General features: G+C 40.6%; 1 protein-coding gene across 8 annotated transcripts in view; it reads left to right on the forward strand.

Annotated features, from left to right (window-relative positions):
* camta1a (calmodulin binding transcription activator 1a) overlaps positions 1-27597 on the forward strand; it is a 333393-nt gene that overhangs the window by 189721 nt on the left and 116075 nt on the right. For all 8 annotated transcript variants that reach the window (XM_057363019.1, XM_057363025.1, XM_057363017.1 and 5 more), the window contains one exon: positions 7549-7684. In XM_057363019.1, the coding sequence (XP_057219002.1) occupies positions 7549-7684 (136 nt within the window). The remainder of the gene's footprint in view (positions 1-7548; positions 7685-27597) is intronic.

Here is a 27597-nt window from a genome sequence, read left to right on the forward strand (position 1 = left end):
GCCTTATTTTGCTGGTATTTCAGCTGGAAATACAAATGTATTATGTTCTGTAAACAAGAAGCCATACCATTTTTCCTACATTATTTGCCAGGTTATTATAGAGGAGCGGAGAGTGTTCAACCAGATCTTTGAATTGCTGTAGAGGAATGATGAGATCATCTAACAGGCCTCCTTCCAGCTGCTCTGCCTAGCTGTTAAACGCTTATAAAAATGTCTGCGCTCACTTTCTCCGGCTCTCTCTCCCACTCTTTCCTTCAATGAGTGTCAGCACCACGTCGTGCCTGAAATTATTACGTGAGAGAAAAAGAAATAGAATCTCCATGTCTCCAGGAATGATAAATGTCCCTCCACTCACATCACTTTCTTGGGAGGATAGTCTCCACAGTGATTCACAGACAGTTCTACTTCCTGTTGTTGATGCTCCTGGAGGAGATCTTGATAATTGTGGTTACGGTGCTAATGTATGACACGTCCATCAAATAAAAAAGAGTGTTGTATTTGTGTAGCATGGAACTCTGAATATGCATCATGCTCATTACTAAATATTCGCATAATCAAATAAGCACCGTCGGTAAAATTGTAGCCAATTCCAGTTCTGCGAGGTTTTCACAGCCATGGCGGTTTTAGATTTAATTGCGTGGCTATTCTTAGCAAGAGCACAGGAAAAGCTCTGGAGGCTTTAGATATTTGCGAGCTGCTACACGAAATTAGGCGGTAAGCAATTCCTGCGCACCCAAGTTTTATTGAGAGTACAAAGTATCCTCTTCACCAAATGTCATAATAAGTAACGGCAACGAGAAATCAGACGGCAAACAGCACGCTCTGAGCAGAAGAGAGAGAGGCAGATAGATCTCATTTACAACAATCCCACCAGCGATCAGCACTGGAACCAAAAAACATGCTTCCTCCGTTCACTTAAATTAGCGAATAACAGCCAATATACCGAGCGTGTGCAGCGCATTTCAGGGTTAGGACAGGGAATGTGATTTTAATAGATTAGATTTTACAAACGCTGGATTTGCATAGAAGCGCACGCACTCATGCCCACGTCTCGCTGTAATGCCGCTACTCCTGTGAGATTGAGAGAATGCACCGAGAGCGTTTTGTGAAACAGTCAAAAGAAATGAATTTGCCTCCCAGTGGAAGGTACTGGACAGCCTGAGAGAGGCCCTTTTGAAGAATGAGGCCAATGTAGCGCCCACCCCACACAGGCACAGCCTCCCGAGCCACATCGACCAACGCTTTGATGCCAGCCTGCTCGGTGATTTATTCACGCACGCCTGCCTGCTCTTCAAAAGCTTTAATTAAAGCCGGCTACAGCGGTGTCATTCCTCAGCAGAGAGAACGGCCCAGCAGGCTCGCTCGGTAACACAGTGAACCATTGAACGGAGACCAGATGTTGTCCCATTGCCAAAAATAAAACTGTGATGTCATAAGTACATCTTATTTTGCTGTCACTCTCTCTCTGTATGTGTTCCTCTCTGAGGTCTGAATATCAACCGTCCCATCAGTAGCCGCTGTTAGGCTGAACTTTCCATTTGGGTGGCGTTTCGGGCACAGATAAAAAGCACAGGCCCCTCCCCTCCGACATCTTTTATCTTACCCCGTAGGTCCAGGAAGGCAGAGACATTGTGCGAATCGGTGTAATTTATTTCCTTTTTAAATTGTCTCGACTTCTTCCCATCACGATAACCGAGTCTGGAACATCTGTTTTGTGCTGGAAGCAACGAGCATCAGTTCTCAGGCAATCAGATATGGGAGAGAGAGTTTGGAAGTCACCTGCCGGAGAGGTCAGATTTAGCCTTTACTGCGATGCATTGCCTTCACATAATTTTTGTGTTTGTGCTTTGTAGGATTGTTGTAGAGGACATGATATGCTTATAAACAAACCTACACCATCATACACATGCAGTGAGGTTTAAAAGACCTAATTCTATTGTGCATTATTCTAATTTATTACAGTATTTGTTTTTATAAATTAGGTTTTGATCATCAATAAAAGTTTCATTTGATAAATGAACGTTTCTTTGTGTTTGGTGTTGGCAATATTTGTTATGCCAGACATGCAGGAGATGTATTCGGCTGCTGAATTTCAATCTCAGGGCTGTGGAAGATTTACATTTAAAATAGTTTTACACATAAATCACTTCCTGATGGTTCTGTCTACTCATCTGCACATCATCGAACCCACATCGCGCTCCGATTCACACTGACACTTGTTTAAGAAGTCTGTAGGATACTTGACTTTCAGATAATTGTCATTTGTGCTAATTGCACCAAAGTCTATTTGGCTTGCGCTTCACAGATTGCACATTGAGAAAAATCGAGACTGAATCCAAAATCACTTTTATTTGCTGTCCAGTGGAGTAGACACAGATGCACAGTTTTTTTTCCAGACTCCAGAATACATTTACCTCATTCATTTTAAAGGGACAGTTCATCATTTATTCACCCTCATGTCATTTCAAACCTGTATGACTGCAGAACACAAAAGAATATATTTTGAAGAATGTTGGTAACCAAACAACACTGACCCCCATTGACTTCCATTGTATAGGACTTCCATTGCGACTCGAAATCACTGAGACGTTTCTCAAAATATCTTCTTTTGTATTCTGCAGAATAAAGTTTATTACTTTATTACAGAATAAAAATTACTTATACTGTATCTTGTGTAAGGCCCCTGGACCCCTCCAGGTGTGTGTGTAGAAGTGGTCTAGTGATGCATCACTCTTTGTGAGCCTGTCATTATGACTTGAGGGTATGGTATGCTGAATGCTGATTCAGTGTAGATTGACAGGCAGCTCAGTGTGTGTGTGTGATGTACACAACCAGGGATGCTGTGCGGTTTATTTTATATTCAGGGTGTGTGTGTGTGGTCTGGTTTGTGAGTACGCACCTGTGAATATCCGGGCATGCATGGGTTTATGTCCATTCATATGGTGCACATTGTAGATGAATGATGTGTATATCTGTGTCTATGTTGCTCAGTTTTAACCGGAGGTTAGACGTGGCGTCTACAAGCCTGATGGGTAATTGATGACACTCGCTCCTGTGGAGATTGGCATGAGCCTTCCTGATCTTCAAAGCTCTCTCTGTCTCTCTCTCTCTCACACACACACACACACACACACGCACACACACACCTGTGTATATACTCACAGGTCGAGAGCAGAGAAAAACAACAAGTGTTGCATTAATCAAACAGCCTCTCTTTCCAGGGGAATTGTAGCACTTTAGAAGAACTGCCTGGTCTGGTCCTTTAGTACCACTAGATCACCCAGGCAAACATTGCACCCTCTCTAATGCACTCTGTTGACAACTTTTCTTCATCAGAGTTACTGTGGTCATAATTCTCACGCTTCGCTTTTGGGTGTATCAGTCTCAGAGCAGCAGTAGCCCCAAAATGTATTTGGGAACTTAAGCCACAATTAAAAATGTATGAATGTTATTGCATTAGAGAACAACATATCAAACCAAGTGGCATTTATTTTAAAGAGAGAAAGTGTAGCATAGTTTTCAAGCAAAACGTTTGAAACACAAGAAGACGTTTTTATAGGTTTTGAATTATGAAACAGTAGATGAAAGATGAAGACACATTCTGGTTGTCATGTCCATAGTTAATGTGATGAACTACACCTGTGGATAACTTATGGAAACTAACTTTATACATCCACAGAATATTGTTCTGTAATAAGGTCAGTTTTTGCAGAGGCTGTTTGGTTTGATATTTTGTTATTCAATCTAATGAAATTCATATATTTTTGAGCAATTTTTTTGTTTATCCAAGCCAAACTTCTTCATCCCGCAAAATGATTTTTCAGAGTAATAGTCTACTGGGTTAAATCAGTCTGGGGGAAATGTATACAGTATTTAGAAGAAAGTTTTCTCTTTGGTAGCATTGTCGTCATACTGGTCTCTCTTCCCTTGCCTTTGGTTAATTTAAATTTTCGTTTGATTAATGTCTGACATTCATTTACACTGTAATAGGATGTATTGATTCATGTTTCAGTACAGATCTGTCTTTGGTGTTTCAGTACAGATTGCTTCCTCTGCTATTAGATTTTTTCTTTTTAATTTGCTTTTTGCCATTTTTACCACTTATTTATATGACAGTGGAGAGAAAAAGGAATTGGACAAAGCTGATTGGAACTCCGTCTTTCTGATGAGCTCAATGCGTTAGAACTGACCTCTGGACCGTGTCTCAATCACAGTTCGACTTGGAGTGAATGAAAGTCTTCATCTTATTTGAGAGTGCACGTCACTTTAAATATTTTAAATCTTATATTAACTTAATTTTAAACATGAATTTTAACGGTGCTGTTCATTTATTTACTGTTAAACCTTTTAAGTGGAATAAAACGCTTTAAAAATTAAAATAGATAGGACAAGATTCTGGTAATGTCCTAATGTCATTTGGGAATGTGAAACACATTTGTACAGCGCAGTTATTATATTGCCAGCCACATTCTCATGTAGGCCTAGGCCTTCACTCATTGGGCGGTCATATTGAATGATTAAACTAAATATGAATTGTGAATGTGAATGCTATTATGTTTGGTAAATGAAGGTTCTCTTGAGATTCCGGATGAGTCCGTGTGCAGACTGAAGGCCAAAGCTGATTATCCTCTCGGCTAACCTGGTGAGACTGAATCACATTGAGTTGTTCTGAATAAAGGCGTGATAAATTTCCATATTAATCTGTCACGTTTAGGCCTCTGAGACACACGAGCCTCCTGTCGCGGTGCCTTGATAACAGGGAAGTTGGCATTTCACCGCAAACATATAAATATGTATAATTCTGGTAAGTGTAATTGAATGGCTTATGTACACAGACGGTGAGACAGAATTCTCACAGGCCAAGCACACGCTGCTCGTGCCTCAGAATACGCCCGTGACTTAAAGTAAAAAGTTCCTGTGCTCTCCTTCAACTTCCTCAAATTGAAAAGTGGTGCATTTGTAATGTTTTTCATAGGAAAATGCTTTGCGCCGATAAGTAAGGCACGAAGACCTTTGACCTCCGAGCCTAACCCCAATTCCACAAGCTCTCCCTGCGAGGGGGAAGGTCCTGAACCCTATGAATTTTCTGCCTTATTCATTTTATTCATTCATTTAAAGATGTTTTGGTTTGTTGTTTCACCTTTGGATGTGTAGGTACGTGCAGTGTAGCCGTGGTCTTAGCAAACATTTGAGGTGTGCTGCACTGTTTTCTCGGAAAACACAGGGTTTATTTACTGAGTAAGGGGGCGTATGTACAGAATGATGGATAGCTTTCTCTAGGTATTACAGACTTCAATGTGGTGTTTGCAGTTGTGACTGTCTAACTTGTGAATGTTACAGCCAACGACGTCCATCTGCCACATGTGCATATAGAAATGATTTAATAAAAATGTATAGAACACAGACATGCCTGTGCCACACCTTATGGGTAAATAGGAGTCGTGAATATTCAACCGTGTGCTAATCAGTGTTTGGTGTAACTAGTTACTAAGTAATTAGTTCCTGTAATTGAACTACTTTCCCCTTTAAAAAAGTAAAGTAAGGGATTACTCTTAGTTTTTCTGTAATTTAATTAAACTTACTTCTGATGTTATTGAACTAAATACGGTGTAATGTATACAATAGTGGAATTGACATTAAAATTCAAAGTCTAACTTAAAAATGCATGCATTAATGTATCTTTCCCACATTTGTAATACTTAAGTCAGTTAATGAGAGTACTTTATGTAGTTTTATATTATTTATTTGAATAAGATTTTAATGTCTTTCCTTGAATCACTAATCAAGGTTGATATAGAATATTGAAAGTAATTAGTAATAAGTAATTAAATACTTTTTGGAGAGAGTCATTTGTACAGTAATCTAATTACACTATACTTATATTTATATAAGTACTTACTAATATTATACACCCTTACTAATATTATTAGTAACTAGTAATTAATTACTTTTTCAGAGTAACTTACCCAACACTGGTGCTAATAATGCATGTGTGTGCGTAGATGTGCTTGAAATCTGATTAGGTTATTGTAACTCTTCAGGTCTACCGAGATTTTCCTCCCGTTTCTTCCGTGCCACTTTCTGTCCTTGTGTCTCGGGCTCAATCCCACAGCAGGCATCACAGGCAGCAGATTAATGACTTAAACAGTGTCGACATGGTCCCAAGATCAGAGAGAAACAGAGAGGAGAAGAATAGATGCGTTGCAGCAGGAAGTCTTTCAGAATGACATTCAGACAGAGGAGACCAGCGAGTTGAATGAAAGCAAGCGCGGAGGATGAGAGGTTCTAGATGATGACACGATGGAATTGAAACAATGAGAGATTGGAGGTGGGATTAGAAGTGGAATTAATTACGGTTAAGGTCAACAGATGACAAAGTGTGGTTTTATAGAATGGTGGAATGAAAGAGAGATGGGCAAACCGACGTGGCAACTACCCCTGGCACTTGACAAATTGGCCGAGGGAGAGGGATAGAGGATTTTGCATGACAGATTTTGACTGGCATCTCTAATTAAAAGGTGCTGTCAGGGGGCACGGTGTGGGGAGAGAGGGGCCCCCATCAACCCCTGAGACTCGTCCCCGGAAATGATTGATGAGCAATTGCAAGATAAACAAGACGCCCCATGAGCTGAGCTCCAAACTGATGTATGCAGTATTATAAATAAATGTGAGCTGGAAAGAAATGATAAAATAAACAAGACAATGCAGGCAGACAATGACTTGCTGTTTCCAGAGAGGGAAGGCAGTTTGGGTACATTGGGTGGGTGTGTGTGAGTGTGTGTGTGTGTGTGTGTGTGTGTGAGAGAGAGAGAGAGAGAGAGAGAGAGAGAGAGAGGTGAAGTATCATATGTTCGCTGCCATGCTGGGGTAGAGTGATGGCTGGCTAACAGACGTTAACTGCATCTGGTTTTGTGGCTGAGACTTTGCTGAAGAGCCAGAACTCCCACACTCCCTAACCCTCAAGCAACAAAACTGCAGCCTCCTGGGACCTAACCAGACTCTGCCAGCCATAGATGCACATTAATGCCTTCGCCTGTAGCTTTTTACTGAGTGTGCAGCTCACGCTGTGTGTGCGCAGATGCGCGGCCGAGACTCCGGGTGCGAAGGCGTGTTTTTGCAATACCTTATCACCCTGCAATTATTAGGTGTTGGGGAACATGTGTACTGTCATAAAGAGAAGCAAACCGGGGGCTCTTCAGATACATACACGCTATCATTATCAACCAGAGGGCAGTGGAATGGTAAAGTGAGAATGAATTATGAATGAATTGTTGAGGATGTTTTTCCATGCGGTTTCCTGCGGGACGTACTCCAGCGCGTGCTAGGCGCTGGTCGTCGTTTGGTATAAAATATGCTGTGTGGTGTTGTTCCCTTGACAAATAAACAAAGCCGAGTTTTAGTATGTTTGAAGCCAACATGCGCTGAAAAATGAGCCTATATGTTTTTTTATACACATTTCTGGTCTTACGGTAAAAACACACTAAAATGGACTAAATCCTCTTTCTTTTTTGTCCTTTCTCTCTCTTTTTCCCTCACGTCTGGAAATAGGCCACAGAATGGGTCGATGATCCTATACAACAGGAAGAAGGTGAAATACAGAAAGGACGGCTACTGCTGGAAGAAAAGGAAAGATGGGAAGACCACGCGAGATGATCACATGAAGCTCAAAGTACAAGGAGTTGAGGTAACGCAAGTGCAATAATAGCTGCTTTTAAGGAAAGAAGCCTTGTCCTGTGTTTTTACCTTTTGTGCCCTTTTGTGTCGCGAATGCACAGCGGACCCCAGTCGACTCTAACTTTTCCAGTCCACACTGAGAATAAAAAAATGGCCAAGCAGCAGCCCGAGTTTAGTTTTCCCTTGATAGCAAACAAAATGGAAGCAATTGTTTGTACCTTATTAAGCGCAGGATGTTTGCTCTGCTTCAGAGTGCCGGCATTAATCTTCCCCCATGCTGGGAACCACTTCCATCACAGGTAGACTGCGGGGCCCTTTTCTGCTTTTCCGCGCCCTGGCACGGCCCCTCTGCGTGCGTGTGTGTGCGTATGTGAGAGCTCCCTTTGATTTATATCCACTCATACACACACGCACACACCAAACAGCATGGCTGCTGGTCCAGAGTTTTGCTCTTTTGTTTTTGAGGGTTGTACTGAACATCTATCAAATTTGGTGTCACTTAGATAGCCGAGCCTCTTGTCGTGGTCATGTGTGGCACGTACACGATACACTTGCCAAGATGTGTATTATTCTCAGTTTGTTCTCTCTTCATCGAGCTCTCATTAGATAGTGAACAGACTTCACTTAACAGCCGAATTTCTGCCAATCATTTTTTGGCAGAACATTATTTCACAGCAGATGTTTTAGATGAAGTTTGGAGTTACTACAGATTGTCTTGTTCTCTGGCCTTTTACATTGTAATGGGACGGTGCACCCAAAAATGAAAATCCTGTGATCATTTAGGCGCCCCCAGTGTCAATCTTCGAACCCTGAATTTTGTGTGTTTGTTTTAACATGTTTTTGTTTTGTTTTTACATAGAATGAAAGAATAGTGATCAGTGAATAGTGAATAGAATGAAAAAAACAGTCTAATATAAGTTGTCTATGCATGTACAAGTTATATGTCTACAAACATAAAATTGCTTGGTTTGAAGAAAAGACCCCAATGATTTTTTTTTGTACTTTTTCGTACTTTTTAGCATATTAAAGTCGGCATGAAATTGAAGTAACGATCATATTCTTTTCCGTATCGTGGCATATATCCGAGTGAAACGGCTTCTGAAATGAAAGAAAATGTAGGGCGGACTTGATTTTCCACATCGAGAACTGCTTACTAAATGGAGGTAGATTTGACTGCGAGTTTGCAGTAAATCGTGGAGGATTCACGGACTCAGCATTGGCACCCTCCCATAAAGAAAGCTCTGCCATCGCGTCATTCCTCGTGACAGGAAATGATGAGAAGTCATTTCGAGGATGGGTCAGTGTTTTTTTATTCAAAATTATGAGGGCACAGATAAGTAAATTAAAAATAGATATGTTTTTTTTTCAATTTTGATTTCATGCCATCTTTAAAGTCAGTTACAAAACATGTCATTTGACAGCATAAATTGATCATTTAAGCGATTTTTTAAATTCATGAACGAAAATGAAATTTGAAAGCTGTGGCAGAAAAAACTATTTGTTTGTTAATAATACTTAAATTTCCGTCCGCTTCTTACACAAGGTTGTTGTGTGACTTTGTACAGTTTGGAATACTTGTATTGACTGCTTTCAGCTTCTGGTTGCTGGCTGCTTTCTCTGAATACACTCAGACAGTCAAATTTTCTTCATTTGTAAAAGTCCCGTACTGTGATACTAGGGTGATTAAATGATACCAGAATGTTCATTTTTGAACATTGCATGAACTCCTCCTCAAAGGACATTTACAGTTATAAAAGTTTCTCAGTACGGCAGCCAAAGTTCTTCACAGCTGAAATATATGAGAGTTGCTGCAAGGTTCTCCATATATAATGCTCTGTCATCTTATTCTCTGGCCCTTAGACACGCTCACTTCTGCTAAAGATCTCACATGAGCTGAGGTAACTCAGAGTTGAGCTCACTCACTGAGCTGCAGAAACCCTCGAATAAACCTTGGGTGTCTCAAATAAACATGTTTCTCTCTTTTTTTGTACCTTCAGCCACCATCACCAACTGTCATCTGGCAGGCTCATCCTCTAACATGCCTCCATATGTTTTTTTCTGTATAAACGGCTGTGGCTTACAGTGGGCTAATTTCAGTTGGGCGGCACGACAGCTTTGGGTGCTGAGGTGGACTCAGCAGAAAACAGCATGTCTGGCAAGAGGAAAGAAAAGAGAGAGGAGCGCTGTGGAACACTTCCTAGCTCACAGCAGGCTTTAAAAATCCCACTCTGCTCTCAAACGCGGTGTAAGAAGAGACTACAGTCAAATGACAGAGTCACCATAGGTGGAGTGTAATGAGGACTCAGTTGAGATGGTTCCAGCGGCGAGTGGACTCTGATGGTGCTGTGTTTATACACTTCTTGCGGTATAATGGGGGAGAGGCCGTTCTGTACGTCCTCCCGTAGTTCTCTCTGACCGCGCGGGTGGCGATCAATCAGAGCTGTGCTCTTCAAGATAATAACCTTGCCCTATCAGTCTGCCTCAGACCTGTTTACTGCAAACGCTCATAAATTTCGTGACCTTCACCTTTTAGAGCAGTTTCACCGAGGGCTTTTTCTCACAGACTGAAGTGTCATATTTTTTTATATTTTATATTTAAGACGTAACACAAGACGTTGTTCGTTTGCAGAGCGTAAGGATCTGGCGGGTACATAAGTCTGCATTAGTGAGTGAAGATAGGGGGTGCCAAACCAGTGGTGGTCTTGTAGGCCAGGAGCAGAGTCTTGAATTTGATGCGAGCGACTATAGGGAGCCAATGTAACTTAACGAAGAGAGGAGTGACGTGTGCTCTCTTCGGTTCATTGAAGACCACTCTTGCTGCTGCATTCTGGATCATCTGTAGAGGTTTCGTTGTGCAAGCAGGAAGTCCATCTTTAATGTTTGAATTATTAAATCGATACATTATGGTCCTACATAAGAGGTGTACCATATGCTAGCATATAGATGTTCTCTATAATGTAGATATAGATATATGGGGAGTTGATAGACTAATATGCAAATTTGTCTTATGGTGTGACAGCAAATCACACCATGTCAAACCATAGGACACATGTATAATTCATTCGTCAACTACCCATATATTATAAACCTGTAGATGTAAGCATATAGATGTTCTATAGTCATAAACTAAATGCCACCAACATGGTCTTTTTGAATCACTTTTGGCTGGTTGCGATACAGCTTGTGATGGCATAAAGACACTGAATTGAATTAATTTGCAGCACTATATGTTTGACAAATGACACACGGGGTAATTGTTCTGGAAACCTGTTTGAAAATATTTTGATGACACTTGTGGCACAGCATCACGTCTTCTCGTAAACAGCAGCTGTAGTGCAATTTAGATCTAAACAGTAAGATCTCAAAAAAATGCTTGTACTGAGTTTCAATATTGTGATGTGTTGTGCCTGGATCAGTTGTTGTTCCTTTAAGTGGGGACTCTGGAGTCTCTCTCTCACTTTCTCTCTTTCTCTCTCTATATAACAGATGAACCTTGAGCTCCACAGTAAAACTCCTTGTTCCCTAAAATTGGAGCAAGACGTGTGTTACAGCATTAGTACTTAACAGGGCGTGAAATAGCAGCCTGGCTTCCTGACGTCTCCCCTTCACTTCAGTCGAGGGTGCAGACGGGGAGATAGATGAGCCCCCCCCTCTATCCTCTTTCCCACAATGCAGCAGGGCCACCTGAAACAGGCATGTCCATCACTGCCCGACTACATCCCTTCTCGTTTTTATCAGTCGTCTCCCTCCGCTGACCCTCTGTAGCAAAGACCTTATCAGAAAGTCAATCACCCATGATTCCACCTCTGCAGCAGATCGACTCATTTATATTCCTAATAATTCCTGGCCAGCTAACCACTTTCAAGGATAGCTGTTTTGTCTTTTCATTACTTGCCTTTTTAGCTACATCAATTCAAGTGGCAAAATTGAGGAATAATGTGCCAGGAAAAAATGCTGAACATTAGAAAAGTTTAGTGTCACATACACAGGTAGCTGATCTCAACTCTTCATTTCTTTACTGTATTTTGGCCTGAATTTGATTTCCGTTGCCCATATTAGGGCCATTGTTAAAGGTCTGACCTTTGAGTTGTACGAAATAGGAGAGGCAAGTTTCGTAATATTTTAATAATAATTTTGTATGGTTTGAGGTTAGTATTGTTTTACTCCAAGTTGAGCAAACTGCAAGCTCAGTGTGTTTTGTATGTGTATGTTTTAGTGAAATCTTGCCACTAAGCAAAAACAGTTTTAGTATTTGACAACATCTGGGGCTTAGGCCAAAAACATCAGGGGCATTTAGGGGTTCCTCCCCTGGGAGAAAATGTTTTGCTTTACATTTTACAACAGTTCAGATCCTAAAGATATCAACCCAGATATAGCACATGCTGAAATAGCACATGCTAACTAATGTCGAAAATATATTTTATATATCTTAAATGTATCTTTTTTATTTTCTAAATGTATTACTGGTAAGTATGTGTTTAAGTATTTTTGTTTCATTATGTGAACCAGTGACAAAATTTCTTCCAAATTCCATATAAAAATATAATTTATATGCATTTTATGCATAAAATTAAAACTAGATAAACTAGTGAGGTAACAAAAAAATGCAATGTTGGAGTGGTCTCTTCATTTTCCACAACTGTAAATTTAGCTTATTACAATTTAAGTGTTAATTACCTTAAAATGTATCTGCTAGGTACAAAAAGTGAGTGTAGGAGATTCAGATTAAAATATATATTAAAAATAAATGAATTAAAATCAAGCATTGATCGATTGATAACAATCTTGAATTTGTTTCTAAATGCGCTGTAGCAACTGCCCTTTTGTTTAAAATATCCATGGAGCAACTTTTAGTCCTGTAATTTGGGGTGTTTCACTTCTGATAGGACTTTCACTTTTAATAATTCTCAATTCAGTCACTAAGATGTCTCAGTTTTCTTTTATTAGGAGTGTTTGTTTTTATAACCATTATTTTCAAGACAGGCCAGTGATGAGACCAGATTGTGTGTGTGTGTGTGTGTGTGTGTGTGTGTGTGCGTGCGTGCGTGCGTGCGTGCGTGCGTGCGTGCATGTGTGTAAAAAGAGAAAGAGTTGAGAGAGGACAACCCATCCTTGTCAATAGCATCTGAGTTGCAACCAGCATTTACTCAATAACTCCGACTAGACAGTTCCATTCAACTCCTGGCCAGACCGCTTACATCCAGAGCTAAGCTCAAATCATTTGTGGCTCCAGTCCCAAAAGATTGACCCTATAGCGACTCTCATGCCACTTAGATAGAAGGGCTTTAGCACCTCCCCTCTCCTGATTGGCTATTAATCCAGGTTGCAGTGTTGGTACACAGTTGCTCTCCCCCAGACCCAACTCATGATTCAGGCGTTCTAATAAACTCCCAAACACGTATTGATTTCTCTTAAGTGAGGGCGGCAGGGTGGGTGAGTTTTTCATTACCCAGTGGTAATTATACAGATTGAAATAAGCTTTCTTATTTAGATTCAGTTCCCTCTCTTAACCGCCACCTGTAATGTCCATGCAGCGGCACTGCGCTATTGCGCCATTCCTACCTCAAACAATCACCTGGACCCCAGCGCGTCATTCACGTCGACTCTAATGCGTGATATTAGCCGTGCAAGAATGCGATGAGTACGGTTAATGGAGCATGCCTGCAGCTCAATCCCTTCTCCCTATTGTTAATAATGAAGACAAATGTCAAAAGAGTCGTTTCTAATGCCAGAATCAAGCAGACACCTTTACAGCGGACAGCAGCCGGGAAGGTTGCAGCATGTCAACTGTATCACAGCTCCGCGTCCAGATTAAATGCAACAGCTACTTTGCAGGATCAGCGGTACGCAGCCGTGTTTATTCGTGTTAAAGCATTCCGCCCTCAGATCCAATTATCAGCATGTTTTTTCTCCAGGGGGACGTTTCGTCTGTAATTGTTTAGAAAATGGCTATTATTTTGCGATATGCCATGCTGTTGCGAGCAGGGCGTGTCAACGCAGAGTGTCAATACAGATGCGGTCGCCGATGGCAACAGCTTGCAAAGCCAGATGCAAGATGAGCGGGAGGAAGTGACATAACAGGCTCTCTTAACAATCCGCTGCTTCCAGCTCTTGTGTGAAATTACCAGATAGAAACTGATAGACGTGCAAAGGTAAAGTTTCTATTCGAAGTTTTTTCCAAACTTCCAACCTATGCCTTTTCCCTGACTGTCTGGAATTCATAGACAGCTAATCGATTTACCTAGGGTCCCTCTTTTATATTCTCTCTTCCTCTATCTTCTTCTCCCCCCCCCACTCCATCTGCTCTGTTGTATTTCTCTATATGACTGCTCACTCCTGCAATCTCTGTGTATCGTGTGTATGTGCGTGTGAAAGACCGAAGACGAATCCGGTTATGATGTTTCAGAGTGTGCCGTTGCCATGGTTTTGGAACTCTTCCAAACCCTGGAAGAGCGAGAGATTTGTTGAAGTTTTCGCTCCAAAGGTGCGGGAGGACTGTTTTCCCATGATGCTTTGCTATCTGTTCAAATGTTGTCAATAAGAAGAATTACAGATGAAGAGAACTGTCAAATCACTTTTCTCCTCTTCTGGTTCAATGGCAGGGTCTGTTCTTCTGTGTCAGGTGCAGAACGCAAGGACAGCAGAAAAGGAGCTGCGAAATATAAAATATTCGATTGTTTCTCGCTCAGAATGAAGCATCACTATGCCAGTATGACCGTGGAATGAAGATCAATAGCAGTCTTCCAATAACACATTTCACAAGAGTGCTGTACAACTAATTTACAAAGTGCTTTGTCCCTCCATCCATCTTATTCCTTTGATCTGTTTTTATAAATCTGGCATGAGCCAGACTTCCTAAAGCGTCGACCCTATAGCTCATTAAAAGGAAGTGCTAGTCAGTGAAGTTGTAATGTCTAACTCGTCCTATCATCTCTTTTAAACCCGGTGTAATTCGTTTGCGGTATGTACAGCTCATAATCTTCACATCGTGTTGAGTAAACCAAGTCTTCTTGCATCTTTTACTATCAAACCGTAGGATTTTAGTGTCTTCTCCATGCGGAGGCAGAATTGAGTGACAGAATAAGCGGATATGAATTATCTACTCTTTTCTATAATTTAATTTTCTCTCTGACGCAAGGATGGTGTCGTCATCCTGGCAAGATCCCTTCTCAGAACCCCGGCCCAGAGTACGAAAGAGAGACTGTGTGATTTCCGTCAGAGGTTTGGATTGAATTTTGGAATGTTTATCAGACATATTTTACAGCTCTTGCCAATATGGATGGCATGCAAAAGAAAAATGAACATAGCCTTGGGTATACAAACATGATGGTTATGTTTTTATATTATATGTTGTATAGTTTTAACAGGGGAGATGCTGTTTATATGATTCTCTCCGTAAACTCAGTAAAATAATACACTAATATGTTTTTTGAAGGCTGTATGTATAATACATTAAGCAGGTTTTCATAATTCATAATAATAATCATTGAAAAGCGTTATACATTTTCAATAGTAATTCTGTTTTAATGCATCATAATGCTTAACTATTTATGATTAGATTTTTAAACTGAAGGGTGTAATGTCTCCGCCTATTATAAGTGAATATGATACATTATATTCTATACACAGGCTTTAAAGGTCCAGTGTGTCATTTTTTGGAGGATCTTTTGACAGAAATGCAATATAATATACATAAGTATGTCCTCAGAGGAGTATAAAGACCTTGCATAATGAAGCGTTATGTTTTATTACCTTAGAATGAGCTATTTATATCTACATACTGTACACCGCAGGTCCCCTTACATGGAATTCACCATGTTGTTTCTACAGTAGCCCTAAACGGACAAACTGCTCTACAGAGCGCGTTTCGTAAATACGTTATCTCCTTTGGCAAAGAAGCGAAAACGTGCTGACATGTTTGTCCTGTGAGAGCCACTGTAGTGCTTCAAAAGGGAGGGGTGAGTGGTGAAGTGAGCTGTTGGTTGCAATCCGCGACGTCACCGCTAGATGATACACTGGACATTTAAGTAAATTAAAAAATGTTATAAGATGAACATTGGGATTTTCAGTCAGATGAAACTCAGCGGTCACATGAATGCCACTGATTTTCGCCAGATCAGCGCCAACTGTTCGCTATTTGAGGGACGTCTGGCCTTTTCGCTTTTAATTATCTGCCTGACCAGTGGAGCTGTACAAAAGACATTTAAGAGGAGTATAGACATTGAAATCAAGAAAAGATAAAGGGAATGAGAAAGACCTTACATCGAGGTAAAGCCATGGACTCCACATCAACATCACATGCTCATTCTGTCTATGATTATTAGCTGTGCTATGACCTTATGTTCACTCCGCTGTAAACACAGACAGACATTACTGATGATTTTTTATGGGCAATAACACCTTCATCGCTAATACCTACTCGCTCATGTAGAGGAGAGCGTAATGAAGGAGAGACGGCTTTGTTTTGATGTATGATTTGGTGTGCCGCGCTTTACTCCGCTCATGGGGAACGCGTAGCTTGTGACTTATTTGTCAGCTGGAATTTCAGCATTCAGCACACAAATCAGAGAGCGAGTTCAAAGCAACAACACTTAGCATGCAGCTTTAAACGGACTAGTGAGCTCTTCATAAAGTTTTTTTTTACATTTAAGTCGTCTGCATTTCCTTTTTTAATTACATACGTCAGGGCCTCGGTCAATGTTATCAAGTCTCGCTTTCCAGCCCTTGACTGAGAAGTGAGGATTAGCTTAACTTTGTAGACAACAGATGCTCTCGTCTCAGAGTGATATGTGTAATGTAAGAGTAATTGTGATGAGAGAATAGGTAATAGATGTATTGTGTTGTCAGATCCGCAGGGGATTTCCCATGAGGCCTCTCTACGGAAAGATGTTCACAGAGCCGGCTGCCAATCTGTGTTTGTCGTGGCTACATTCATTCAGTCGTTCTCAGATCAGCCTCTCATTGTCTGTTCTGTCTACTGTGAGCATCAGCGATTGAATTCACATCATAACGGTTTGACGTTCACCCTCTGTGACGTCATTAGCGTGTCAGTTTGTTTTGTGCACAGTCTGCAGAATCTCACAGAATCAATAGTTCAGTGACTCACAGAACTCATTCACGCAGCTTTCCTTCAAGGTTCTGGCCCCTTGCGCTTTACACACCGAAGGATGTTTATTTCTGCGAGATGATGGCTAAGTCATGCATTATTGACATGTGCTGTACGACTTTCAAACTAATTTGTTGCTATATGTTTGCCTAATAACGGTAAAATCAAACGTAGCAATAAACGTAGCAATGTTCCGACATCCAGCCTTCAAAGGCACCGTAATGAGCGCAGAAGGGAGTTCAAAGGGAATGCTAAAGTGTTTATATAGAGTAATATAGTGTCCGCAGAATTGCTTTTTTTTCCCTGATATGGAGGGAGTTGATATTTAACATGAAAGGGCTTCTTAAGAGGGGTTTAACAGAAAAAAACAGGTTAAAGCCTTTGGCTCCGGGCAACAGGGAAACAACACTCCTGCCCACTTCCCGGCGTTCTCATGTCCCGTCTCTCTCTTTTCTTTCTCACAATTGGCTTTGCACAGCGTTTTTTTCTGATAAGATGACTTGTACAAAATACTTATTGGTTTAGAGCAGGGGTCTTCAACGTTTTTCAGGGCAAGGACCCCTTAGATGAGCGATGCATGGAGCAGGGACCCCCTAAATGTGTAAACGGAGCTATTAAAATAGAAACAACCCTATTGTCACAGCAATATTATGTTAAGACATTACATTAGCGCTATTATGTTATTGTTGCACATAGCCTAAATACTTTTCTGTGTGTTATTTTTGTTTTTAATATAGATTGCTTGATTATTTTAAGGGATTTGCAGCATCAAACATTGTACTGTGAGATGGACAATTAAACATTTATATGAACCTTAGTTTTTATTAAGGCTTCAATGAGATGACTGACCCTGGTTAATGGCACAAAGACTATTCTAGTGGAGGTAGGGGTTGTCTCTGGATGCGAAAGAAATTAGTGCAGATTTTATGCATTCTGTTGTAAAATCAGGCGGCCGTTTTATTAAGTGTCATTCTTCTTTTTCCGCTTCTCTGTGTGTTGCAGAACACACCGCTATTTTATAATTCTGAGCTCCTTTGTCTTTCTCGTGGATCAGCATTGTCGCGGCTGTTACACGAAAATTAAGTTTTTTTCTGCAGAGCATCATAGCAGACTGAGGAGAGCAACGAGTCCGCGCTATTTTCGGGGCAACTTCTTGGACGTGCACCAGCAGTACATGGTGCGTGTTTCATTGATTTTAAACACGTACGGTAACGTTAGTTCTGTCAGAGTTTACAATGCAGAAGCGGTGTGTGTCATTTGGCTGTCAAATTAGCGCTTTACAGTTTTAACAAATTTGAACAGAAGTTCAGAAACATATGAGAATGCACTTTATTTGCACGCAACTCCTTTCATGCATACTTTTATCGGAAGGGAGATGCAGATTCTAACCCTACCGGTTTTTATGATGCAGATGTAACGTTTCTTCCATTGCTTGCTTCCGCTGCCTGAATGGATGTTTTTGTCTGCACGCACAGGTGTTAAAATTGCAATGCGCGGGAGCTTCAATGAGTCCGCGCGGCCGCCCACGTGCGCAGCTTAAAGAGAACATTGGTTGTAATATTTCTGTACCCATGCTTTACGTTGCCTGTGAGTAAACAGTAATTAGCGGACCCCTTGCAGTTCCACCACGGACCCCCGATTGAAGACCCCTGGTTTAGAGGGTATGCTATGTTTCACCAATGATTTTAGAATAAATGAGAACTGTTGGATATATCTGTACATTTATGGAAGGGGACATATTGTGAGAAATCATGTTTTCCTAGAATCTTGAATAGTTTCAGATGATCAGCTAAGTGTGTGAGAAGTGATGCTTTTGTTTTGTGAACCGTAAGGATGTACAGTATACTTTGCAGTGAGGCTGAATGATGAGGCAGTTGAATATGGGTTGTTGACAAATAAATGTGTAAATGTGACTGCAAAAATTTAGGGAAAAAACTAACAATGAAAATAAATATGGTATATTTGTCAACTACTATATCATTTATATGTATTGCACAACAAAGCTGTTTCTCATTTCACATGGAATGAGGCAGTTTACATAAAGTCTTATAGGCAACGCACCCATGTGGCCTTAATGATGTCATTGGAAAGGTTATTTTAGACTAGGTTTTATGTATATTGTATCATAAAAGATCATGAAATCTTTTTTTGACCATTTTTTTAGGAATCTGTAGTGATGAATAGTGCACAATAAGGGATTTCTATTAAATAAAGTCAATAGGGACCATTTTAATGTTGTCCTTATTACAACAAAAATACAGCTTTTCAATTGCAAAAAGTCATATCCAATCAGAGTCCTTTTGAATATTCAGATTCCCCATGGAAGCATCGAAACAGATCTCTCTTCAATACAATGACTCTCTCCAGTGTCCTCACCCTAAGTGAGCTGAAACATTTAAGGACTTTTCTGCACACCACAGACTCGACAAGAACCCACAATACGAATCAGCCACTTGTAGCTCGTACTTGAGAGAACGCACAGCCGCTCTCGCATACGCACACACTGTGGCCGTCATGCCAAATCCACTGTCTTTCTTCAAGGATTCGGGATTAAGGAATCCCCGGCAGGAGAGAGATGGATCTATTAGAAATGCCTCCAAAAAATGAATAGGAGAAACGAGAAAAAGGATGGGCTGCAGAGAAAAGGAGGGAGTGAAAAAGAAATAGAGGAGTATCACGCATAACAGAGAGAAAGAGAATAAACGCTATATAGCCTCAGGCAAACAGTGAACAATTGCGACTCTGCCTTGTGTGACCCACTGCAACCTTAAACAGCAAATTTTTTTCAGTCAATTAATTTCTGCTGGTTGGAGATGGAGCGCTCACTCAGGGGGCCTTATATGTCTCAGTGCACAGAAGGGCATTAGTCAGCAATACAGAGCTTCTTCTCGATGACGCCGAGCACAGAATCATCAACAAAGGCATTATCAAATACACAAAGCATAACACTTTCTCATAAACGCAATATCAACACTCCGCTATAATATTAAATGGCTTTTGAAAAGTGTTTCCTCTTGCGAATTATATTTGAGATTATTCCGAGAGATTTTCTCATCTACGAAGAGTTTGTTTAAATGTGTGTGCTGTACATGGCGCTTGTGCGATAGTTATATTTCAGTCCCACAACATTACAGTGTATAAATCAACTGTAGGGTGAGAGCTGAGCTCATTCCTAAAAAGCTTTAGGCACTGTGGGTGCTGATTTCTTATTGGCCAGTAGTGATTGTAATTTAGGATTTAAGAGTAACTGTGTTTGTGAACAGTCAATGTGGTTTAAAGCTTAAATGCCTGTCTTGGTGAGGTTTAAATGCAAACACAGACAATTATGTCATGAATAAATGTAAATTGGCATATTTGAGGCACAGTGCATTTCAAAATATTCAACCTAAAGTGCTGGGTTGTTTTATCCCATTATTGGGCCAAATATTAAGATTTTCTAGGTTAATTTAACCCAATGACTGGGTTTGTCCCTTTTTACCCAAAATTGGGTTGAGCATAACCCAGCCTTTTTAGATCTATGCATTAGGCTTTATATGGCAGTATAAATGTTATTGTTTTCCTTACTCTTGAAAGTCTGCTTAAACATCTGCTAAATGCCCACAGTAAATGTAACTGTAAACCTATTAGATGTCATTGATATTAGTAATCCAACAACTCCTAATCAAATTAAATCAAATTTGTATTGATCTATTTAAGTCAGACAGTAAAAACTACAAGCATTTTATATTTGATTATTGTGTTTCAGATTGTTTAGTCTTAAATTTTGTTTTTATTTGTTGTATTGCTTAGAATTGTTTAAAATTCACTATTAATGTTAGTGTAATAGAAATGTATTTAATGAAATAATAATCAATAAGGAGCAATTCAATTCCAATTACATTTTGCTATAATATTAATACTGTGGAATTATTATTCCAAAGTATTAATATTATATTAATGCATTGGAATTAAATAATAGTATGCTTTACTGGAGCCAATGCCCACCATCCAGTCATTTAGTTAGAGGAGAAGTGATAAAGTTACAAACCCAACTAAATAGACATGCTAGAGAGAAAGAGAAGTGTGTCTGTGAGGAGTAAAGGAGAGACAGCAACAGCATGAATCATGACTTCAATAAAGAGCCCAGCACAGATCAATACAGCCCACAGCGGAGAGAGGACACACTCCAGCCCACACTGTGTGTGTGAGTTGTATGTTTAATGCTTGTGTGTTCGCGTGTGTGTGTGTGTGTGTGTGTGTGTGTTCTGTGCAGGTTTGCCCTTGCCTCTTGCATGTCATCTGTCTATAAATGTTTGATGAAAGGTGGCTCTTTTTAGACCAGAGCAGGTATCTAAGCCCATCCATCTATAGCAGTGATTCCCGGCCATGAGCAGGTGAACCCCGGGGGCTACTGCAGCAGGTTCCTGGGGTTCTTCGAGAGATTTCGATTTAGCCGTGTTAAACCTACAGTGTAAGACTTTAAAATATTAGGGCGTAAAATTCTCAGAATTGTTCATTTGAGAACTTAAGAATCCTACAAAATTATTATAGTAAATCATAACTCATTAAAGTATGAAGGCATACATTTTTATTTACTTTTAGCTTCCATTATTATTGTGGTGGGATTGATGCTGTTTGACTGGATTGCTCAGCACCAAAGTCTTTATAGCTGTTTTTTCCCATTCTCTCTTTACTCCATAAACTCTGTGACCTCATCAGCCTCGAACCGCAGCCAGAGGCTGGTGGCCGTGAAGGATTCGCTGGTCCGTAGCCGCCGGGGAGAATGGGCCGTTCTCCAGGGGGAGAACAGGGACACAACGCTGGTCAATTCCCATTAACACAGAGAACTGCTGGGGAATGGAGTTGCTGAGAGCATTGCAACTGTGATCTGTAGCAGTCACGACAACTCTCAGAGCCCATGCTGCTCTGGACACCGGTGTCTTCAAAAGACACGTGCCATGCAGTTAAATGACTGGAAAGTGTCTTCACTTGGAGGGGGAGAGATGGAGGAAAAAAAAGAAAGGCGCACTGTTCCTTCTTTTTTCCTTTATAATTTGGGCTGTAAAGGTGAAGGACATGTTATAGCTGTTTTCTTTTGTGTGTGTCCGTGCGTGTGTGCGTGTGGTGACTGAGCAGGGAGTAAGAGAGAAATCTTGAGATAAAGCTCCATGGCTTTCTGTGTTTAATGGAGCTTAATCCCAAGATTTCCCATCCACGGGGTTGAGATAATTCAGGCTTTATGAACCAAACACACACAAGATCATGTGATTTGTTCCTTTGACACACATGCCAGGAGTCTAAAGATGAGCTTAGAATCTTGAAGAGACAGGACTATTTTAGGCACAAGAAAAATATCTGAAAACATTAGTATGTAAACTTTCTTCAACAAGGTGCATTTTGAGATTTCATACTTATTCCCTTAAGTCTTTCTTTCCAGTATATTTTTATATCTGTATTGTGCCTGCCGTTTCAGTGCATTGTCACAATTAGATAATTTATTTCTTCCTTCAGCAGTTTTTTTTCAGTTTTTTTTATTAGGTTAGTATGCTCTGTTTCTTAAACATATCAAATTATTTTTATGAAAAATTATATTTTTAAACTACAGTTGAAAGGAAAGTTTGTCAAGGCTTCAAGTAAAAGTTGATGATGTTGGCTCATACTATCGCAAAACATAAAGCGGGGCGGGCCCGCCCACTAGCAGTGATGTCATATAAGCTTTTTAAATTAGAAGTATGACAGATTTGCTGATCGAGACAATTTAGCTGCCTCTTCAATACTTTCCTCTTTTTTCTGCTTTTCTGTGCTAAAACTATTTTCAGTCATTTAGAAAGTGGGATAATGCTGAGCTTTTACATTTTCAACCAACCAGTTTGATGATTCATTCATTTCAATTCATTTTTTCATTGATTTTTTTATTTGGTGACAAGTACTTTTGTTTCATTTACACACACAGATCACCCAAAACTCAGGCACAAACTGTATTTTCTCTTCATTTGATTGTGCCTTTACAACCAAATGTCCTGCTGATTGGCACCAACTGTTTTTTTACAATCCCTGAGCCCAGGAGAGCAGAATATCAGCAGTCCAAGCCCATTCGGGCATTGCCCAGGTGAGCTGAGCATGCTGGGATACTGACCAACACTAATGTGTCTCCTCTGACTGCCCTGGGCTAACATGCACACAGTAATTGTCTAGGGACTTTGACCGGCCCAGCACAGCACTAAACAGACGAACAGCTCGACCCTAGAGAGAGGGAGAGAGAGAGAGTCAGTTGAAGCTGAGAGGTTTGTGCATCGTTTAGATGAGACTTCAGCAAGAGCACTTCCTCTGTGTATCTCTCAGCTTGTCTGACAGTTACGGTGCCACATGATGCCCAATGGCAGCATCCGCACTGCCACTACTATCCGCTTCTCCCAGCGCTCTCCTTTTCATGTAATAAGTCCGATAATTGTGCCATAAATGATTTCATCACCTGTTTCAGTGGAAAGCCGGCGATTATAAACAGCTGGGGTGAACACCACGTGTGGTTAGAGAACGACAGAACAGGGTTAAGGTAGGATTGCAGATGGGTGTAATGTTGCCTTCAAGTCGTGTTAGGATGATTGCGTTTACGAGACCAACCCACACAAAGTCGTAATTGACGGTGGGACACTGTGGATTTGCTCAGAGCCCTGACTTTCAGAGTTGGAGTTGTTGATTAAAGAGCCGTTGTGGAAGCAGACATTACGTTTTTTTTTTTTTTCTCTCTCTCTCTCTCTCTCTCTCTCTCTCTCTCTCTCTCTCTCTCTCTCTCTCTCTCTCTCTCTCTCTTATATATATACACATTACATTTACTTGAACGTGCATCACATCATAATTTCAATTTCAGATCTCATAAGTAGTAATGTCCCAGGAGTACAGAGAAGATCAGTTCAGCTTTTCTTCTGAATTGTGGTTTATGCAAATGACTTTTTGTGGTCAGCCAGACAAAGAAACCAATGAGAAGCAGGTAATGAGAGAGGAAGATGGATAGCTAGACAGAGCATGTGACTGGTGGAGAGAGGGTGAGAGAGGCCTCTTAGGGCTAACGACATTAAGCGCCGCTGATGAATCGACTCCCATTGAGCCGTATTGACTTCACCTGTGCTGTCTGCCAATACCACAACACGCTTCCCCAGCCGCAAGCTCGGCTTTTTTCAATTAAAAGAAATAATGTGATTTCTACTGCCGTGGCCTCTGAGTAAGTGTGGCAAGTGATGGCATGATTAATGTGCCAGCCTACGATTCAGGATGTGGCCCCACAACCTCAGCTCGGTGCTCCGACCGTCTCACATTACCTGCTGAGATGGCCCAGTCTGGCACGCATGTGGGTTTTTACATCTCAGCTGTCCATCACCGAGCTCTTTCCACCGCCGTGTGACCTTACCCAGCTTTAGATATCTGCAAATACACTCCATTTACATCAACTAACCTTTAATCTACTGACACAGAGTGTGTGTGTGTGTGTGTGTGTGCGTGTGTGTGTTTGTGTGTGCGGTGAAAAGATAAGGAGGGGACAGTCAGGTTTCAGCATGGTGCTTTGAAGGAAAGAGGTTCTTTTCTGAAGAGAGATGTGAAATCGATCGTAATGATCACTCGTGTGCACCTCATTTGCCTCCATTATTTCCCTGTAGTGCATTTGATGGTGATATTTGCTCCAGCTCTAATCTGGTGATGTCTTTTAAAGGGTGTACATGTTTGGTCTGCTGATCAGACTGCAGGAATGGTCCTATAGATCTGATGAAAATGTATGGTTATCGTGACTGATTGAATTTTAATTTATTGTTAAGAGGCTGTCTGGAGAATTCAGTCAGAATCAGTTCGACCTCTGACAGCGATGTTTATTTCAACACACTGTCTACATTCAAGTATAACTTCTGCAGTAATTCTAGCAGATCAGTTTTGAGTGTTATCGGTTGGATTGATCGGCTCCATCGTTTGATCCTTATTTGATGAAATACAGATGACATAAACATAAAGGTTTCTTTCCACATACGGCAATAATATATCATTAATTGTATCAGGCAAAAAATGCTGAGTTTGTGTATAAAACACCATCTATAAAGGGTCTAATTTACATGAAACAGGGTGTGTTTGCTATTGAAAAAAGAGGCAATTTAAATACTAACAGCGCAGCACTATTTTAGAGCATTTAGTGTCTGTTTAGGTTGGTTTGCATTGAAATACAGCATGCAAAACTTGCAACAACAAAAAAATGGTTTTAGTGTCGTAGTGGATTCACCTCTTTACAGTATTTATTAGTGCTTTTCACACTGTGTGGTTATGCAGTCTGGATAGTAGCTAATGTACTGTTTCTAATGAACCGATGTGCCTAATACACAATAGCCTATTTTCTCAAGGTCACCTCGGCCGTTTCATTAGCATATTCAATGGCTTCAAATATTTAACATCGTGCTTCTATGCACTGCAGGGTGTTTAGTCAATAACACACTGAGAGGGGCCGTTGGTCAAACAGGAAAAGAAAAGTACATCAAATCCAGTTAATCATTTTTGTAGTACATCATGTATAACGCAAATGTCTTCTTTCTTAATTTTTACATTTTTTCTAAGACAACAGTGTTTGTTTGGGTGCTGGGTGGACCGTTTGTGTTCACTAGGTCTGTTGCCCAACTTGGAAATGACAGCACGGAGTGAGGGATGCCGAGCCCTGGGCTTCTGTTTGTCTCCGCTTGCACAAGGTCAGAATGTACCTTGTCCAAATGTGCAGTCAAGCAGCCCTGCTACAAACATGTGCACGCAAACATAGATTCATGAACTCTCTCTCTATCTCCCTCACTTTCGCTCTTGCTCGCTGGTACGCACATAAATTCACTCGCGGTCCGTAGGGAGCAGGCCAAAATGTCAACCAGAGCACTGGGCTGCTTCCTGCGGCTGCAACTCTAGGCTTAATTCACAGCAGCACCTGCTGGTGGAAATGGGCACAGACGATACACAGAGAGGGTGCACATTGGAGAGGTGTGTAGCAAAAGACACAGGAAAGGCTGCAGTATGTCTTCTTCCTCTTGTTTCATGCATATGGAAAAATCAGTTTACTTGATTTAGATTACAAACACTTGCACTTAAGTTTCAGGCTTTTTAGGCTTGTTTCTGCAAGAAGTCTAAATGAGTGTGAAGTCTGTTCCCAAATTAACTTCTAAAAGAATGATGTCACAGGAGTGATGATGTAACAGGTTGCAGGAAGCCAAGTTCCGGTAAAAGCGTCTGCCAAATGCATAAATGTAAATGTAGAAAAGTTTCAGTTTATGCAAATGTGACACATACCAATAACAGCGAATGCCTCTCTGCTGTGAGATCATATAGTCGAGTGTAGGCAAGACAGAGGAGTTGTTACAGTGAGCAATTTCACAATTTCACTGTTTTCTGTCATTTTCTCACATACAGGGCTATAATACAGAAATAATGTGTCAGAAATTGACGGCATTCTAAGTGATTTTGATTCACGCATCGATAATCGTTCATCCCGTTCATGATGTGATGTATTATGCACCGGTGCAATTTATAAACAAACGATTTCTCGTGCTGAATGTTAATTTCTAGCGGCAAGAAAACTGATCCCTTGTCAAAATAGAAAGACGTTATTTCAAAATCTGCAGTATGGTCTGTTATGCAGACCTACTGTAATGTTACGGCATCCGTTGACAGGAACCGACCAGCAGTACAGCGACACGGTGACCTTTAGAGATAGAATCACTGTCAGTGTGATGGGGCTTGATAGTGAGCTTAGGTTTTGTTACAACCATAAAGATATACTTGTACAAGCATATTCTTACAACTATAGTGACACAGCTGTACCGATGTATACTTAAGTAAGCTCATGCGATCCCAGTTAAATTGATGCTGCCACACAGACACAGTCATATATTGCTATTAGGGCCTATCATAGTTGTTTTAAAGGGATAGTTAACTAACAAATGAAAATTCTGTCATCATTTACTCGCCCTCTTGTCATTTCAAACCTGTATGATTTACTTTGTTCTGCAGAACACAAAAGAAGATATTTTTTTAAAAGGTTGGGACCCGATCAACAGCGGTACCCATTGACTTGCATTGGTTTTGTGTCCATACAATAGAAGTGAATGGGTACCACCGTTGTTCGGTTACCAACATTCTTCAAAATATCTTCTTTTGTGTTCTGCAGAACAAAGAAAGTCATACAGGTTTGAAATGACAAGAGAGTGGGTAAATGATGACAGAATTTCCTTTTTTTTGTGAACTATCCCTTTAACTAACAGACTAGTCAGCCACTTTCAAGTCAGTGCGCAGGATTCTTCTTAATGCAACAAAAAATTGTATTGCTCCACCCCAGCACAGTCTTTTTAAATCACTGTTTATGCTAAGTTTTTTTTTTTTAGGTATATTTGTGTTATCATCATCTAAAATAAGATGATAAATAATGACAGTATTTATGTTTTGACAGCTTCATACCAGAACGATTTTTATAAAAAGCGCTTTTGCTATGGTTACCTCATATGAATGCGATTCCTGTGTGTGAAACTTTTTTTGATTATTAAAATGCTTCAAAAAGGTACTTTTAGGACACCACCCAGCTCTTTGTTTTTACTTTCTTTTGGGAGGGGCGAGAAGGGTGCATACAGCCAAAGCAATGCATGCCAGAAACTACGAAGAGAGAAAATGAAGACATCGACAGACCTGGACTGTGATCAGTCATTTTCCACAGAGAGCCGAGGGGTAATTATCAGTGGAGAACAGGAATCTGTTTTATCAGCAGATTCACACACACACACATGCCAAGCAAGCAAGTGACACAACAATTGCGTTCCAACAACAAGTGGCCTTCG

This window comes from Triplophysa rosa, linkage group LG21 (genome assembly GCF_024868665.1).
Source record: "Triplophysa rosa linkage group LG21, Trosa_1v2, whole genome shotgun sequence".
Lineage (NCBI taxonomy): Eukaryota > Metazoa > Chordata > Actinopteri > Cypriniformes > Nemacheilidae > Triplophysa > Triplophysa rosa.